The sequence below is a fragment of the Microcaecilia unicolor genome, chromosome 5 (genome assembly GCF_901765095.1).
Source record: "Microcaecilia unicolor chromosome 5, aMicUni1.1, whole genome shotgun sequence".
Taxonomy (NCBI): Eukaryota; Metazoa; Chordata; class Amphibia; order Gymnophiona; family Siphonopidae; genus Microcaecilia; species Microcaecilia unicolor.
In genome coordinates, this window is record NC_044035.1 from 180,563,232 (window position 1) to 180,578,645 (window position 15,414).

The window sequence follows — 15,414 nt, forward strand, 5'->3', positions numbered from 1 at the left end:
AGCTGGTTAAGTGCTGAATATCACACTTAGCTGACTAAGTTTTAGCTGGCCGCATATGTCCAGATATTCAATGCCAGAGCCTGGTCATGGCTCGGCACTGAAGTTCCAGTAAAATATCTACCCCTAAATTCTTGTAAATATATGTCAATAAATAAATCTATGTCACAATGGGGCTTGTTGTCAAAGCACTTAGACTTACAAAGTTAATAGTAACCTATGGAAGTTTCTAGGTCTAAGTGCTTTGAAAATGACACATCAATATAATTCAAAGTTCATAGTCAGACATGACTTATGGGTGACATGGTCTCTAGGGTGTGATTTCTGTGCATCCTGTATAACCACTGTTCAAGAGATGCAGTGTTTGCAGTAACTCCATATGTATTTATTAACGTACACTCCATTTTAGATTATATGATAACTAGTATACAATACTGCAAAAATAAAAGCATTAATTCAAAGAATGTTAATTGCATCTCTGTCACTGCCTTTCTTTTTTCTAGCAGTAACTCTCCTGCTTGATCACTTTACTGCTACTAGCAGTGAAAGATGAAAGGACAGGGTCTGTCTTTTAAAGTCAGGTTGTTCATACTGGATAGTGCCAAGTATTATAATCCTATATATTTTTGTTATGTAGGAACACATAAGGTGCGATATATAGTGCTTCATAGTGCTTGTTTTCCTCCAACACTTAAAGATGAACTGACAAACAGTTGGGAATCTCCCCTCTCAGTGCATGTTGTACTAAAGAAAGCGTATAATCAGTATCATATCCAGAAGGCTCCCGGATTCAAGAAGGTGCAGTTGCCTCACCTTTGTCTGGTAGTCGAATCCACTCTCAAACGAGCCAGATGTTCCAGGACTCATGCCTTGGCTCCCCCAGGTAGAGAAGCCTTGACTCTGGATTTGTTTGGGAGAAAAGTTTATCAGGCCTTGATGCTCATTAACTGCATCCAGTCTTACCAGCTCTACAAGAGCGTATGCTTCAAATCTTTGGTGCAAAGTACACTAAGTCTCATGGACTCACTCCCTCAGCAGCAGGTCACACAAAGCAGCTGGTGCAGGCAATATCTGTCCAGGGGCACCTAGGATATCTTTGATATTTTCTCTAGACTCTCCGCTACAGTTTGTGTGGGAATGTGCAGACACATGTCTGCATGTCTAACCTGGAATCTGCGGATCAGGAAAGATTAGCGGATATACTGTGCCAAGGAGATAATTCTTTTGTGGACAAGGTGGAGGAGATCGCAGACCTCATCAGAAACATACTGACACCATTCAGTCCCTCTCTCAGCAACCTCCACCATTGGCCTCCTCTACTAGGAGGTTTTTAACTGGGCCGAAGCAGCAAAATTATTAATTTCAAAGGCTTAGGTTGCTCCCAGCCCCATCGGTCCCAATCCCAGAAGGCCCAGCCAGATCCTCAGTCAAAGCAAGGGACGAACGTTTGACTGGTTCCTGGAGAGCATAGCTGCTATCCAAGTAACATGTCTCGTATGGTGTTACAAGTAGGACGGAGGCTGAATTTTCACCAGCAAAGGTGGCCCCTTATAACCATCGACCAGTGGGCTCTTCAAACAGTTCGCCTTGGTTACGCATTTCAGTGGTGTTGGATCCACCAAATTGCCCAACAAGAACATCTTACGTCATCTCTCATAAGTTGTCGAGGAAATCTCTGCCCTTCTACAGGCCAACACAGTTGAGCCTGTGCCACCTGGAGAACAAGGGAAGGGATTCTATTCCAGGTACTTCTTTGTGCCCAAGAAGACGGGGGTGGGGGGTGGGAAGGGATTTTGTCTCATTCTAGACCTAAGGCCCTGAACACATTCTTCATCAAAGAAAAGTTTGGGATGATTTCCCCTAGGCACCCTTCTTCCCATGATCCAGGAACGAGATTTGGGTATGCTCTCTGGATTTGAAGGATGATTATGCCCACATTTCGATGCTTCTCGGTCACAGAAGTATCTCAGATTTCGGGTAGGAAAACACCACTACTAGTATTGCATTCTGCCTTTTGGCCTCATGTCAGCTCCCAGGGTCTTTACCAAATGTCTAGCAGTAGTCGCAGCATCACTACGCAGACTGGGAGTTCAGCATAATGCAGTAAGAAGTGCAAGAGTCAATGCAGAGCAGCTCCTAGGATTTGTAATAAGCTATCCCAACTTCTCCCAACTCAGCAATTGGCATATATAGGTGTCCTGCTAGATACAGTGCAACCTGGACCTTTTTGCGCCTGGCGAGAGCAAATACCTTGATAGCACTTGCCTCGCAGGTCTGCAGCAGCAGGCAGGTCACAGCTCAGCAGATGCTGAGATTTGGTAGGCCACGTGGCCTCCACAGTGCATGTCACTCCCACGGCTCACCTCCATTTGAGAGATGTCCAATGGACTTTGTCTTCCCAGTGGTGTCAGGTGACAGGGAACCTAGCAGATGTCATCCAAGTTCCTCCAGCTTGTTCAATCCCTCCTCTGGTGGACAATTCAGACTAGTTTGATTGTGGGGCTCCCATTCCAAATTTCACCACCTCAAAAGGTGTTGACAATGGATGGATCCAACTTGGGATGGGAGGGCTCATGTGTGGTCTTGCTCAGGAAACAGATCTCTACATTAACCTTCTGGCGCTAAGGGCTATTTATAACACTCTAGAGGTTTTTGGAGATTGGCTACAGAACCAAAGTGTCAGCTTGGATGAGAACAATCAGGTGTGAAGTTCCATCTTAACCAGTCAAGTGTTCTGCCAACATTTTTTTCCAAAAGCCATATGCCCATCCTGGCGAAAGTGTACTACATACTTTAGACTGCAAGCAAGCCTAAGCCTTCTATCTGGAGCGGACTAAAGCACACTGACAGTCTGCCCAACTTTTTGTTTCTTTTGACCCAAACAGGATGCGGGTAGCTATTGTCAAACACACAATTTCCAATTGGCTAGCAGATCTCCTTTACTTATGCTCAGGCTGGGCTGACTCTAGAGGGTCATGTTGAAGCTCATAATGACTTTGTTAGTAGCCCACTTGAGGTCAGCCTCCACTGAGGAGATTTTCAAGGCTGTGACATGGCCTTCAGTCCACCCATTCACACATCACTACTGTCTTAAGCAGGATACCCAATGTGACAGCTGGTTTGGTCAGACAGTACTGCAGAATCACCAAACAGGGAAGGTGGGGTATCCCGACAGGGAGGTTCCAATAGAGACCATAGTAGATCAGGAGTCTATTAAATAAAGAGTGGACAGATTTTCAAGATTGCAAATTATTACTGTCAATTCCTGAGCAAGCTGTAAATAGGAACAAACATTGTATGAAACGTCTGTATGCAAATGCCAGAAGATTAAGAAATAGGATGGGAGGGTTGGAATATATTGCACTAAATAAAAAGAAAGCTATAATAAGCATCTCTAAGACCTGGTGGACGGAAGATAACTAATGGGAAACTGTCATACGGGGGTACAAATAATATCACAGTGTTAGGGTGGATCGAATTGGTGGTGGGATAGCATTATACATTAAGGAGGGCCTTAAATCAAATAGACTAAAAATTCTTCTGGACACAAAACACATCTTGGAACCCCTATGGATAGAAATTCCATGTGTAAAGGGGGAAAAGATAGCAATAGGATTGTACTACTGAACAGCTGGACAGGATGAGCAGACAGATGCAGAAATGTTATCAGAAATTAGGAAAGATAGCAAACTGGGGAATACAATAATACATTTTCTTGATGAAATCAAGAACTGCTTTATGGAGCAGCTGGTTTGGGAACCTACAGAGGGGGAATAATCCTAGACCTAGTTCTTAGTAGATAGAGCTCATGAACTGGTGTAGGAGGCAATGGTGCTGGGGCTACTTGATAACAGTGATCATAACATGATCAAATTTGATATAATCTCTGGAGTAAATATATACAAAAATCCAATATGTTAGCATAAGAAAATAATCCTATATACCCTGAAAGGGAAAATTAAATCAATAAATATCCCATCAATAGGTAAGGAAGTACATTCAATTTCACCCACAGAGTAAATCTGAACTAGTTCTTAGATTTTACACTAAAACTATCCGCTTCCTACATCCCACAGAACAGGTGTGGTAAAATAGGGTTGGAACTTTGATAGGCCATTTTTCATATCCTTTATAGGGTATGATACATACCTGTAGCAGTTGTTCTCCGAGGACAGCAGGCTGATTGTTCTCACGACTGGGTGACGTCCGCGGCAGCCCCCACCAACCGGAAAAAAGCTTCGCGGGACGGTCGGCACGCAGGGCACGCCCACCGCGCATGCGCGGCCGTCTTCCCGCCCGTGCGCGACCGCTCCCGCCAGTTGAATAACTAGCAAAAGATGAAACACACAACTCCAAAGGGGAGGAGGGAGGGTAGGTGAGAACAATCAGCCTGCTGTCCTCGGAGAACAACTGCTACAGGTATGTATCATACCCTTTCTCCGAGGACAAGCAGGCTGCTTGTTCTCACGACTGGGGTATCCCTAGCTCTCAGGCTCACTCAAAACAAGAACCCAGGTCAATTGAAGCTCGCAACGGCGAGGGTACAACAGAAATTGACCTACGAAGAACAACTAACTGAGAGTGCAGCCTGACCAGAATAAATTCGGGTCCTGGAGGGTGGAGTTGGATTTACACCCCAAACAGATTCTGCAGCACCGACTGCCCGAACCGACTGTCGCGTCGGGTATCCTGCTGGAGGCAGTAATGTGATGTGAATGTGTGGACAGATGACCACGTCGCAGCCTTGCAAATCTCTTCAATAGTGGCTGACTTCAAGTGGGCCACTGACGCTGCCATGGCTCTAACACTATGAGCCGTGACATGACCCTCAAGAGCCAGCCCAGCCTGGGCGTAAGTGAAGGAAATGCAATCTGCTAGCCAATTGGAGATGGTGCGTTTCCCGACAGCGACCCCTAGCCTGTTAGGGTCGAAAGAAATAAACAATTGGGCGGACTGTCTGTGGGGCTGTGTCCGCTCCAAGTAGAAGGCCAATGCTCTCTTGCAGTCCAATGTGTGCAACTGACGTTCAGCAGGGCGGGTATGCGGCCTGGGGAAGAATGTTGGCAAGACAATTGACTGGTTAAGATGGAACTCCGACACCACCTTCGGCAGGAACTTTGGGTGAGTGCGGAGCACTACTCTGTTGTGATGAAATTTGGTATATGGAGCATGAGCTACTAGGGCTTGAAGCTCACTGACCCTACGAGCTGAAGTAACTGCCACCAAGAAAATGACCTTCCAGGTCAAGTACTTCAGATGGCAGGTATTCAGTGGCTCAAAAGGAGGTTTCATCAGCTGGGTGAGGACGACGTTGAGATCCCACGACACAGTAGGAGGCTTGATAGGGGGCTTTGACAAAAGCAAACCTCTCATGAATCGAACGACTAAAGGCTCTCCAGAGATGGCTTTACCTTCCACACGATAATGGTAAGCACTAATCGCACTAAGGTGATTCCTTACTGAGTTGGTCTTGAGGCCAGACTCCGATAAGTGCAGAAGGTATTCAAGCAGGTTTTGTGCAGGACAAGAACGAGGTTCTAGGGCCTTGCTCTCACACCAAACGACAAACCTCCTCCACTTGAAAAAGTAACTCTTCTTAGTGGAATCCTTCCTAGAGGCAAGCAAGACCCGGGAGACACCCTCAGACAGACCCAACGCAGCGAAGTCTACGCCCTCAACATCCAGGCCGTGAGAGCCAGGGATTGAAGGTTGGGGTGCAGCAACGCTCCGTCGTTCTGCGAAATGAGAGTCGGAAAACACTCCAATCTCCACGGTTCTTCGGAGGACAACTCCAGAAGAAGAGGGAACCAGATCTGACGGGGCCAAAAGGGCGCTATCAGAATCATGGTGCCGCGGTCTTGCTTGAGCTTCAGTAAGGTCTTCCCCAACAAAGGTATGGGAGGATAAGCATACAGGAGGCCGGTCCCCCAATGAAGGAGAAAGGCATCTGACGCTAGCCTGCCGTGTGTCTGAAGTCTGGAACAGAACAGAGGCAGCTTGTGGTTGGTCTGAGAGGCGAAAAGATCCACCGAGGGGGTGCCCCACTCTCGGAAGATCTTGCGTACCACTCTGGAATGGAGCGACCACTCGTGCGGTTGCATGACTCTGCTCAGTCTGTCGGCCAGACTGTTGTTTACGCCTGCCAGGTATGTGGCTTGGAGAAGCATGCTGTGCTGGCATGCCCAGCGCCACATCCCGACGGCTTCCTGACACAGGGGGCGAGATCCGGTGCCCCCCTGCTTGTTGACGTAAAACATTGCAACCTGATTGTCTGTCCGAATTTGGATAATTTGGTAGGACAGCCGATCTCTGAAAGCCTTCAGTGCGTTCCAGATCGCTCGGAGCTCCAGGAGGTTGATCTGCAGATCCTTTTCCTGGAGGGACCACATACCCTGGGTGTGCAGCCCATTGACATGAGCTCCCCACCCCAGGCGAGAGGCATCCGTCGTCAGCACTTTCGTGGGCTGTGGAATTTGAAATGGACGTCCCAGTGTCAAATTGGTCCGAATGGTCCACCAGAGCAGTGAAGTGCGGCAGCTGGTGGAGAGGCGGATGACATCTTCTAGATTCCCGGTGGCTTGGAACCACTGGGAAGCTAGGGTCCATTGAGCAGATCTCATGTGAAGACGAGCCATGGGAGTCACATGAACTGTGGAGGCCATATGACCCAGAAGTCTCAACGTCTGCCGAGCTGTGATCTGCTGGGACGCTCTGGTCTGCGAAGCCAGGGCCAGGAGATTGGCGGCCCTCGCTTCGGGAAGAAAGGCCCGAGCCGTCTGGGTATTCAGCAGCGCTCCTATGAATTCCAGAGACTGGGACGGTTGGAGATGGGACTTTGGGTAATTTATCACAAACCTCAGCAGCTCCAGAAGTTGAATAGTGCACTGCATGGACCGGAGGGCTCCTGCCTCCGAGGTGTTCTTGACCAGCCAATCGTCGAGATATGGGAACACGTGCACTCCCAGCTTGCGTAGGTAGGCCGCTACCACCACGAGGCACTTGGTAAACACTCGTGGGGCAGAGGCGAGCCCAAATGGCAGCACACAATACTGAAAGTGGCGTGCGCCCAGGCGGAATCTGAGATACTGTCTGTGAGCTGGCAGTATCGGTATGTGAGTATATGCGTCCTTTAAATCCAGGGAACATAGCCAATCGTTTTTCTGAATCATTGGCAGAAGGGTGCCCAAGGAAAGCATCCTGAACTTTTCTTTGACCAGGAATTTGTTCAGGCCTCTCAGGTCTAGGATGGGACGCATCCCCCCTGTTTTCTTTTCCACAAGGAAGTACCTGGAATAGAATCCCTGCCCTTCCTGCCCGGGTGGTACGGGCTCGACCGCATTGGCGCTGAGAAGGGCGGAGAGTTCCTCTGCAAGTACCTGCTTGTGATGGGAGCTGAAAGACTGAGCTCCCGGAGGACAATTTGGAGGCAGGGAGGCCAAATTCAGGGCGTATCCGCACCGCACTATTTGGAGAACCCACTGGTCGGAGGTTATGAGAGGCCACCTTTGGTGAAAAAATTTTAACCTCCCTCCGACCGGCAGATCGTCCGGTACGGACACTTGTAGGGCGGCTATGTTCCCGTGGATCCAGTCAAAAGCCCGTCCCCGGCTTTTGCTGTGGAGGCGCAGGGGGCTGCTTAGGCGCACGCTGTTGACGGGAACGAGCGCGCTGGGGCTGTCCCTGTGCCTGACGAGGCCTTCGGGCCGGCTGGTTGTACCTACGCTTTGCAAAAGAATAGGGTGCAGCCTGCCGTGCCCGGGAAAAACGCCCACCAGTGGGGGCGGATGCTGAAGGCGCCCGGTGGGAGAGCTTGTCGAGAGCGGTTTCCCGCTGATGCAGTTGGTCCACCATCTGCTCGACCTTCTCACCGAAAATGTTATCCCCCCGGCAAGGGACGTCAGCCAGTCTCTGCTGGGTGCGGTTGTCCAGGTCAGAGGCGCGCAGCCATGAGAGCCTGCGCATCACTATACCTTGGGCCGCAGCACGAGATGCCACGTCACAGGTGTCAAAAATACCCCTGGACAGGAACTTTCTGCATGCCTTCAGCTGCCTGACCACCTCCTGATAAGGCCTGGACTGCTCCGGCGGGAGCTTCTCGACCAGGTCCGCCAGCTGTTGCACATTGGTCCGCATGTGGATGCTCATATAGAGCAGGTATGACTGGATGCGGGTCACGAGCATGGAGGATTGGTAGGCCTTCCTCCCAAACGAGTCCAGAGTGCGAGACTCCCGCCCCGGGGGCGCCGAGGCGGTATCCCTCGAACTCCGTGCCCTCTTGAGAGCAGAATCCACGACCGCTGAGTCATGGGGCAATTGGGGCCGCATGAGCTCTGGGTCGGAGTGGATCCTGTACTGGGACTCTGCTTTCTTGGGAATGGTGGGGTTAGTTAACGGTCTCACCCAGTTCCGGAGCAGCGTCTCCTTCAGGACATTGTGCAGCGGCACCGTGGAGGACTCTCTAGGTGGTGATGGATAGTCGAGGACCTCGAGCATCTCGGCCCTCGGCTCTTCCACAGAGACCACGGGGAAGGGAATGGTGATCGACATATCCCGCACAAAGGAGGCAAAGGAGAGGCTCTCAGGAGGTGAGAGCTTCCTCTCCGGTGAAGGCGTGGGGTCCGAGGGAAGGCCCGTAGACTCCTCTGAGGAGAAATATCTAGGGTCCTCCTCTTCCCCCCACGAGTCCTCATCCTCGGTATCGGACATTAGCTCATGTAGCTGAGTCCTGTACCGGGCCCGGCTCGACGTCGAGGCACCGAGGTCTCGGTGTCGTCGAGCGGTGGACTCCCGCGCCGGCGGGGACGGAGCTCCCTCCATCGACGTCGACGGGGACTCCACCTGCGTAGCAGTCGAGACCGGCACCGCAAGCGGCGGCGGTGTCGACAGCTCCGGCGCCGGGCTAGAGCTCGCCGGCGCCACAGTCATCGGCGCCGAGGGCGCAAGCACCCCCGGCGCCGGCACAGCCTGGCGCATCAGCCCTTCCAGGATCCCCGGAAGGATGGCTCTGAGGCACTCGTCCAGGCCCGCTGCCGGGAAAGGCGGTGGGGCCGGTAAGGGTGTCGGTGCCGGAAGCTGCTGGGAGCCAGGAGACGGCACCGAGGTGCCGGAACCCCGACGCGTCGGTACCTCCACAACCGACGGGGACCTCTCCTCTCGACGATGACGCTTCGGCGTCGACTCCTCTTCAGGATGCACCGAGGGCGTCCGGTGACGACGCTTTTTGTCCTTCTTTCGATGCACGTCACCGGCGCCGGAGGGCATGGAGGAGGAGGAGGTCGATCCCCCTCGGTCTCGAGGCACCGGGTCAGACAGGGTTCGGTCCCGTGGCTCACGAGCTGAGGGAGTGACCGGGGCCGACTGCCCACGCGGCCTCTCAACCCCACTCTCACCGGCGGACCGGCGGGCCGACGGGACCTGTTCTCCTGGGGTCGCTGCCATCGGTGTCGATGTCTCGGGCATCGATACCGGTACCGAAGAACCGGCCTTCGATACCGATGCCGTCGAGGTCGACGTCGAGGGGCCGGCGCAAGTTCCAAAAAGACGGTCCCGCAGAACTTGCCTCGCAACCTGAGTCCGTTTCCGGAGACCGAGACACAAAGCACACGACTTGAGATTGTGCTCCGGCCCGAGGCACTGGAGGCACCAAGCGTGGGTGTCGGTCTGCGAGATCGGCCGGCCGCAGCGACCACACTTTTTAAATCCACTCGGGACCTTCGAGGACATCGACGGAAAAATCGCGTCGGCGAAGTCAAAGTCGTCAATGGTGGCTAAAATCACACCACGAAAAAATAAACGACCGAGCGACCACTAGGCCGCAACGTAGCGTCCCCGCTGGAAGCGAGGGAAAAGGGGAGCGCGTGCTCCACACGCGCAGTCTTTTTTTTTTTTTTTTTGTAAAAAGAAAAGATAATAAAAGGAAATTAAATTAAATTAACGAAGCGCGATCCGCGTATACGCGATCGCAAGAATCCGGCGGCTGAAGTAGAGAGAGCGGCGAGGCACGACTCTCTCCAGGCGCGGAAAAAAAGGAACTGGCGGGAGCGGTCGCGCACGGGCGGGAAGACGGCCGCGCATGCGCGGTGGGCGTGCCCTGCGTGCCGACCGTCCCGCGAAGCTTTTTTCCGGTTGGTGGGGGCTGCCGCGGACGTCACCCAGTCGTGAGAACAAGCAGCCTGCTTGTCCTCGGAGAACCACAAATACAACAGCTCCTACACTCGAAGAATGGCAAAGAAACAACGAGCTATCCTTACAGCTTCTGCCTCTGTCCAGACAGAATGCTTGGACCAAGGCAAGATACTGGTTTAATGTGATAAATGCATGTACATTGAATCCCTCATGAAAAAGTACAAGAACTAAGAGAAGAGGTGGCAAGACTAAGACACATCTGTGATAACCAGAAATTCATCACAGAGATGCATGTTGAAACATTGCGGGACTTCCAGCCAAGGGAGAGAAAATCTTCAGCTGACAGAGCACAGCTGGACTCAGGCTGCCAGATCCTGCAAGATCAACCCTCCTACTCCATCTCCTATTGAACCGAAGAATCTGTTCGCAGTCAGAGGCAGAAGAACTAAAAACATCTCAAAAACAGGAGGAAACAACAAAACTCCCAACACCAATGGACAAGTGACCAGTAAGAAGCAAAAGTTAGTGGTTGGTTGGAGATTCACTTCTGAGGGGTTCTGAGGCACATATCTGCCAACCAGACATGCTGTCCAGGGAGGTGTGCTTTCTACCTAGTGCCAAGATTCCTGATGTTGTGGACAGATTGCCTCGACTCATCAAGCCTACTGACCACTCTCTTATGCTGCTGATCCTACTGAACATATCAAATGGGACTTCATGGCTTTGGGTCAGAAGGTGAAGCACCTAGGCACACAGGTGGTGTTCTCATTGATCCTCCCTGTTGAAGGTAAAGGCCGAATGAGAGAAGCTTGCATCCTGGAGCTAAATGTGTGGCTGCGTGGATGGTGCTAATGTGAATGCTTTGGTTTCCTAGACCATAGGATGATTTTCCAAGCGCTACTGAGAAGTGATAGTGTCCATCTATCAAGAAAGGGACAGAGTGTCTTCAAAAACAGACTAGCTAAAGTACTAAAGAGGGCTTTAAACTAAACTTGCTGGAGATGGGTAAAAACCCCAAAGGCAGGACACTGAATGTCCCTATAGAAGAGGAAAAAAGAGTACATCTGGAGAGCCTTGTATACCAATGCCCACAGTATGGGAAACAAACTTCTAGATTTAGAGGTGATAATGGCAGAAGTTGGACATGGGAGGGCAGCTAGAAGTGGTGTACTTAGATTTCAGCAAGGTCTTCGACACAGTTCCGCAGAGGCGACTCATAAATAAACTGAGTATCCTTGGTACTGGACCTAGAGTAACTGACTGGGTTAAAAATCCATTGAACGGAGGGAGACAGAAGGTAATGGTAAATGGAGCCTGCTCTGAAGATAGAGATGTTATCAATGGAGTACCAAAGGGATTGGGGTCCTAGGGCCGGCTCTTTTTAACATCTTTGTGAGTGATACTGCAGAATGGCTGTCTGGTAAGGTTTGCCTCTTTGCAGATGATACCAAACCCTGCAACAAGGTGGGACACCTCAGAAGGTGTGGATGACATGAGGAAGGACCTAGCGAAGCTTGAGGAATGGTCCAATATTTGGCAACTAAGTTTTAATGCTAAAAAAATGCAGGGTCATGTACGTGGATCATTAGAATTCAAGGGACAGGTACAATATAGGGTGTGAAGAAGTGCTTCTATGTACAAAGGAAGAGTGGGAGGGCTGATTGTGTCTGATGACCTTAAAGTTTCCAAAGAGATAGAAAGAGCGACAGTCATAGCCAGAAGGATGTTTGGGGACATAAGGAGAGGGATGACCAGCAGGAACAAAGAGGTAATAGTGCCCTTATATAAGTCTCTGGTGAGGCCCCATTTAGAGTACCGTGTGCAATTCTTGAGACCACACCTATTGAAAGATATAAACAGGATAGAGCTGGTCCAGAGGGCAGCTACAAAACTAGTAAGCAATCTTGGACATAAAACATACAGGGACAGGCTTATGAACCTCAACATGTATATGCTAGAAGAGAGGAGGGAGAGAGGAGATATGATAAAAACGTTTAAATATCTCAGGGGCATTAAAATACAGGAATTGAGCCTTTTTCGAATGAAGAAAAACTCTGGAATGAGGGGGCATATGATAACGTTAAGAGGAAACAGGCTTAGGAGGAATCTAAGAAAGTTTGTTCACTTAAAGGGTGATGGAACCATGGAATGGCCTCCTGGTGGAGGTTGTGGAGACGAGAACTGTATAAGAATTTAAGAAAGCGTGGGATAAGCATATGGGATCACTTAGAAAAATGAAGAGTTAGTGGTTACAGAGGATGGGCAGACTGGATGAGCCATTTGGCCTTTATCTGCGTCATGTTTTTATGTTTCTAAAGTCAAGTTTGATATTGCAAGAATTAACAGCAAGCTTTCCCTCATACAAGTTTAGGGCCTCATATATATTTATATACTTTCAATGCACATTAATGTGTGTTAACCAAAGTAATGTGCTTTAGTTAGTAAATAGTAGTGCTGTCCAATTCATGATTCGAATCGATTAATTTCAGCAAAAAATTGGGAGTCTAGATTCGAGACTTCCCCACCTCCCTCCCACTGTCACCCAAGCTAATGTTGGTGATTCTCTCAGCAGCAGCAACAACAAAAGAAGAAAAACTCATCACCGGTCTCTCTATTGGCGCAGGCTGCTGGTGCCGTTTCTGCTCCGAAACAGGAAGTGAATCAGGGGGGGGCAGGACCAGAAGTCACACCGATGGAGAGTCCAGCTCTGTAGTGGGTTTATTTTCTTTTTACGCCGCTGCACATACTTGTAAGTGGGGTACTATTTTAATTATCATTTAACACCTGTAGATTTGCATACACATTTGGGAACCCCTTTATACAATTGCCCTGGGAGTAAATACAATTCTGCTATTTCAGCGGATTTACTAATGTGACACTCTCCACATTAGGGGATTAGTATATTAAAGGCAACCTCAAATAAAAAGTATTTAAAAAAAGTTTTACTACATGGTATTGGGTATTTTCCTGTTGGTGTCTACATCATACAAGAGATGCTGGCAGTTCTCCAGTTTGGAAAATCCCACAGCTCCCTTGTAGGCATCAGGATGTACACAGGGGGAAAAATTCTGGTTCATTTATGGAAACTTTGGCTTTCCTCTAATTTTCTTCAATTTTATTTTTGTTTAACAAACTCACATTAATAGAAATATTTTAAACTATGTTAGAACTTTTTAATGCATACATATTGCAATTTAAAAGAATTGTAAATATATAACTTGTACGCACATTAATTCGTAGGTTAACATGCATTAAATTGATTTTGCTGAAACCTGTTTTTTAAAGGTACCTTAAAGAACCAAATGTATGCAAATGAATTTGCATCTCTAGTATGTATCAGCTGTTTTGTTTGTCTTTACAAGAAAGATCACTTTAGATCTACTTTAATTTTTCAGATTAAAGTATCTTGTTAGATGAGGAAAAACTATTTTTGATGTGTTATTTATAGTGTTCCAGAGACTGGACGGTGGCTGGATAGAAGAGGTTGTGGGGGAGGGTGCAAAGACTGTATGGAAAGTGGACAGAGGAGGGCAGACCATGGATGAAGGAGAGGAGGGCAGAGGTTGGATGGAAGGGGGAGAGGAGATAGGAACACACAGGGGTGTGGCTGGACAGAGCAAGAATAAAGATACAGAGGGGAGAGATACTCAACATGGATGAATATGGAAGAGAAGAAATGCTAAATGGACCAGGAGACACTGGCAAAAGAGTTAAAAGAAGACACAGGAAAGTGGAAACCAGAGACATAAAAATTAAAAGACCAGGTAACAAGGTAGAAAAATGAATTTTATTTTCTATGTATTGATAGTGGTCTTAAAGAAATGAATCGAATCAAAAAAATCCATTCATATGAGCGAATCCAATCGAAAAAGTTTTGGCCGACTTGGGACAGCACTAGTAAACACATCCCATTACCTGGCATTAAACAATATGCGTTAAAACACATTAGTAAATCTAGCCCTTAGTACAATGCTTCCCAAAACTGTCTTGGAAGAACCCCAGTCAGTCAGGTTTTCAGGATATCCACAATGAATATTCATGAGATCAATTTGCATACTCTGCCTCCTCTCATTAGGAGTGGCCTAATAGTTAGTGCAGCAGGCTTTGATCCTGGCTACCTGAGTTTGATTCCCACTGCAACTCCTTGTGACCTTGGGCAAGTCACTTAATCCTCCATTGCCCCAGGTACAAAAACTGAGATTGTGAGCCCTCTGGAGACAGTGAAAGTACTTGCATATAATGTGTACAGCGCTGCGTAAGTCTAGCAGCACTATAGAAATAATTAGTATTAGTAGTAATAGTAGTAGTAGCACTGTGGATATCCTGAAAAACCCGACTGACTGGGGTTTCCCCAGGACAGGTTTGGGAACCTCTGCCTTAGTGTGTTACAGATTTCAACTCTCAGGTGACAGCAAATTCTTTCTGAAGGCACAAATGCTAAAAATCCGCACAGAGACTCCCAACTCACATTTAAAGAGCCAGTGCTGGATTTTTAAATCAAACAGAATTGCCAGCATTTAGTAATCCCAGTGTCCCCCATGCCCACTTGCTTTTATATAGACTTTAGGAGAGAACACTATGAGTTTTGTTAACATATGTTCAAAAAGAAAAACACTGGTACTTCTGTGATTGAGGAAAGCAATATAATGTTGGAGAGGGTGAATAATTTCCTGTTTCCTAGATCACAGTCTAGACCAGGGGTGGGCATCTTCGGTCTGTGAGGACCGCAACACAGTCAGGTTTTCAGGCTTCCCCAATGAATATGTATGAGATTTATTTGCATACAATGGAGGCAATGCATGCTAATAGATCTCAAGCATATTCACTGGAGAAATCCTGAAAACCCAAATGGGTTGCGGGCCCTCTAGGACCAAGGTTGCCCACCCATGGTCTAAAGTATTCTTGTGTACAAGAGACATATTGCTGTAATCCCCACACAAGGGCAAGAAGACACACTAGTAAAGTCCCATGTATGACAGTGAGGCAGAGCACAATACCTGCACAAGGTCTCTGCGTCCCACGGTGAGGGCTGAAGCAGCATTCCTTTGGCATGTTTCTTGGATCTCATTCATATTTAATCTGTAGAAGAAAATGAAGTGTTAGTGCCCATTAAAATCGTAAGATCACAAGAAAAAAATGCTTCTATACACATTGTCAAATACAATTAGACAGCAAGTGGTGAATAAACTCACTAGTAATGTAAACCTATGTTAACCTGTGTAAATTCTAAAGCACTTTGGACATTCCAATGATTACTCTTCAGCATGCTAAGGAGTATACATTCATGCAGAA

The 15,414-nt window shown here is 48.4% G+C and overlaps 1 protein-coding gene across 1 annotated transcript in view; it reads right to left on the reverse strand.

Annotated features, from left to right (window-relative positions):
- Window positions 1-15,414, reverse strand: part of WDR59 (WD repeat domain 59) — a 355,903-nt gene that overhangs the window by 50,829 nt on the left and 289,660 nt on the right. Inside the window, exon 20 of the mRNA XM_030203634.1 lies at window positions 15,120-15,201. Within this exon, the coding sequence (XP_030059494.1) occupies window positions 15,120-15,201 (82 nt within the window). The remainder of the gene's footprint in view (window positions 1-15,119; window positions 15,202-15,414) is intronic.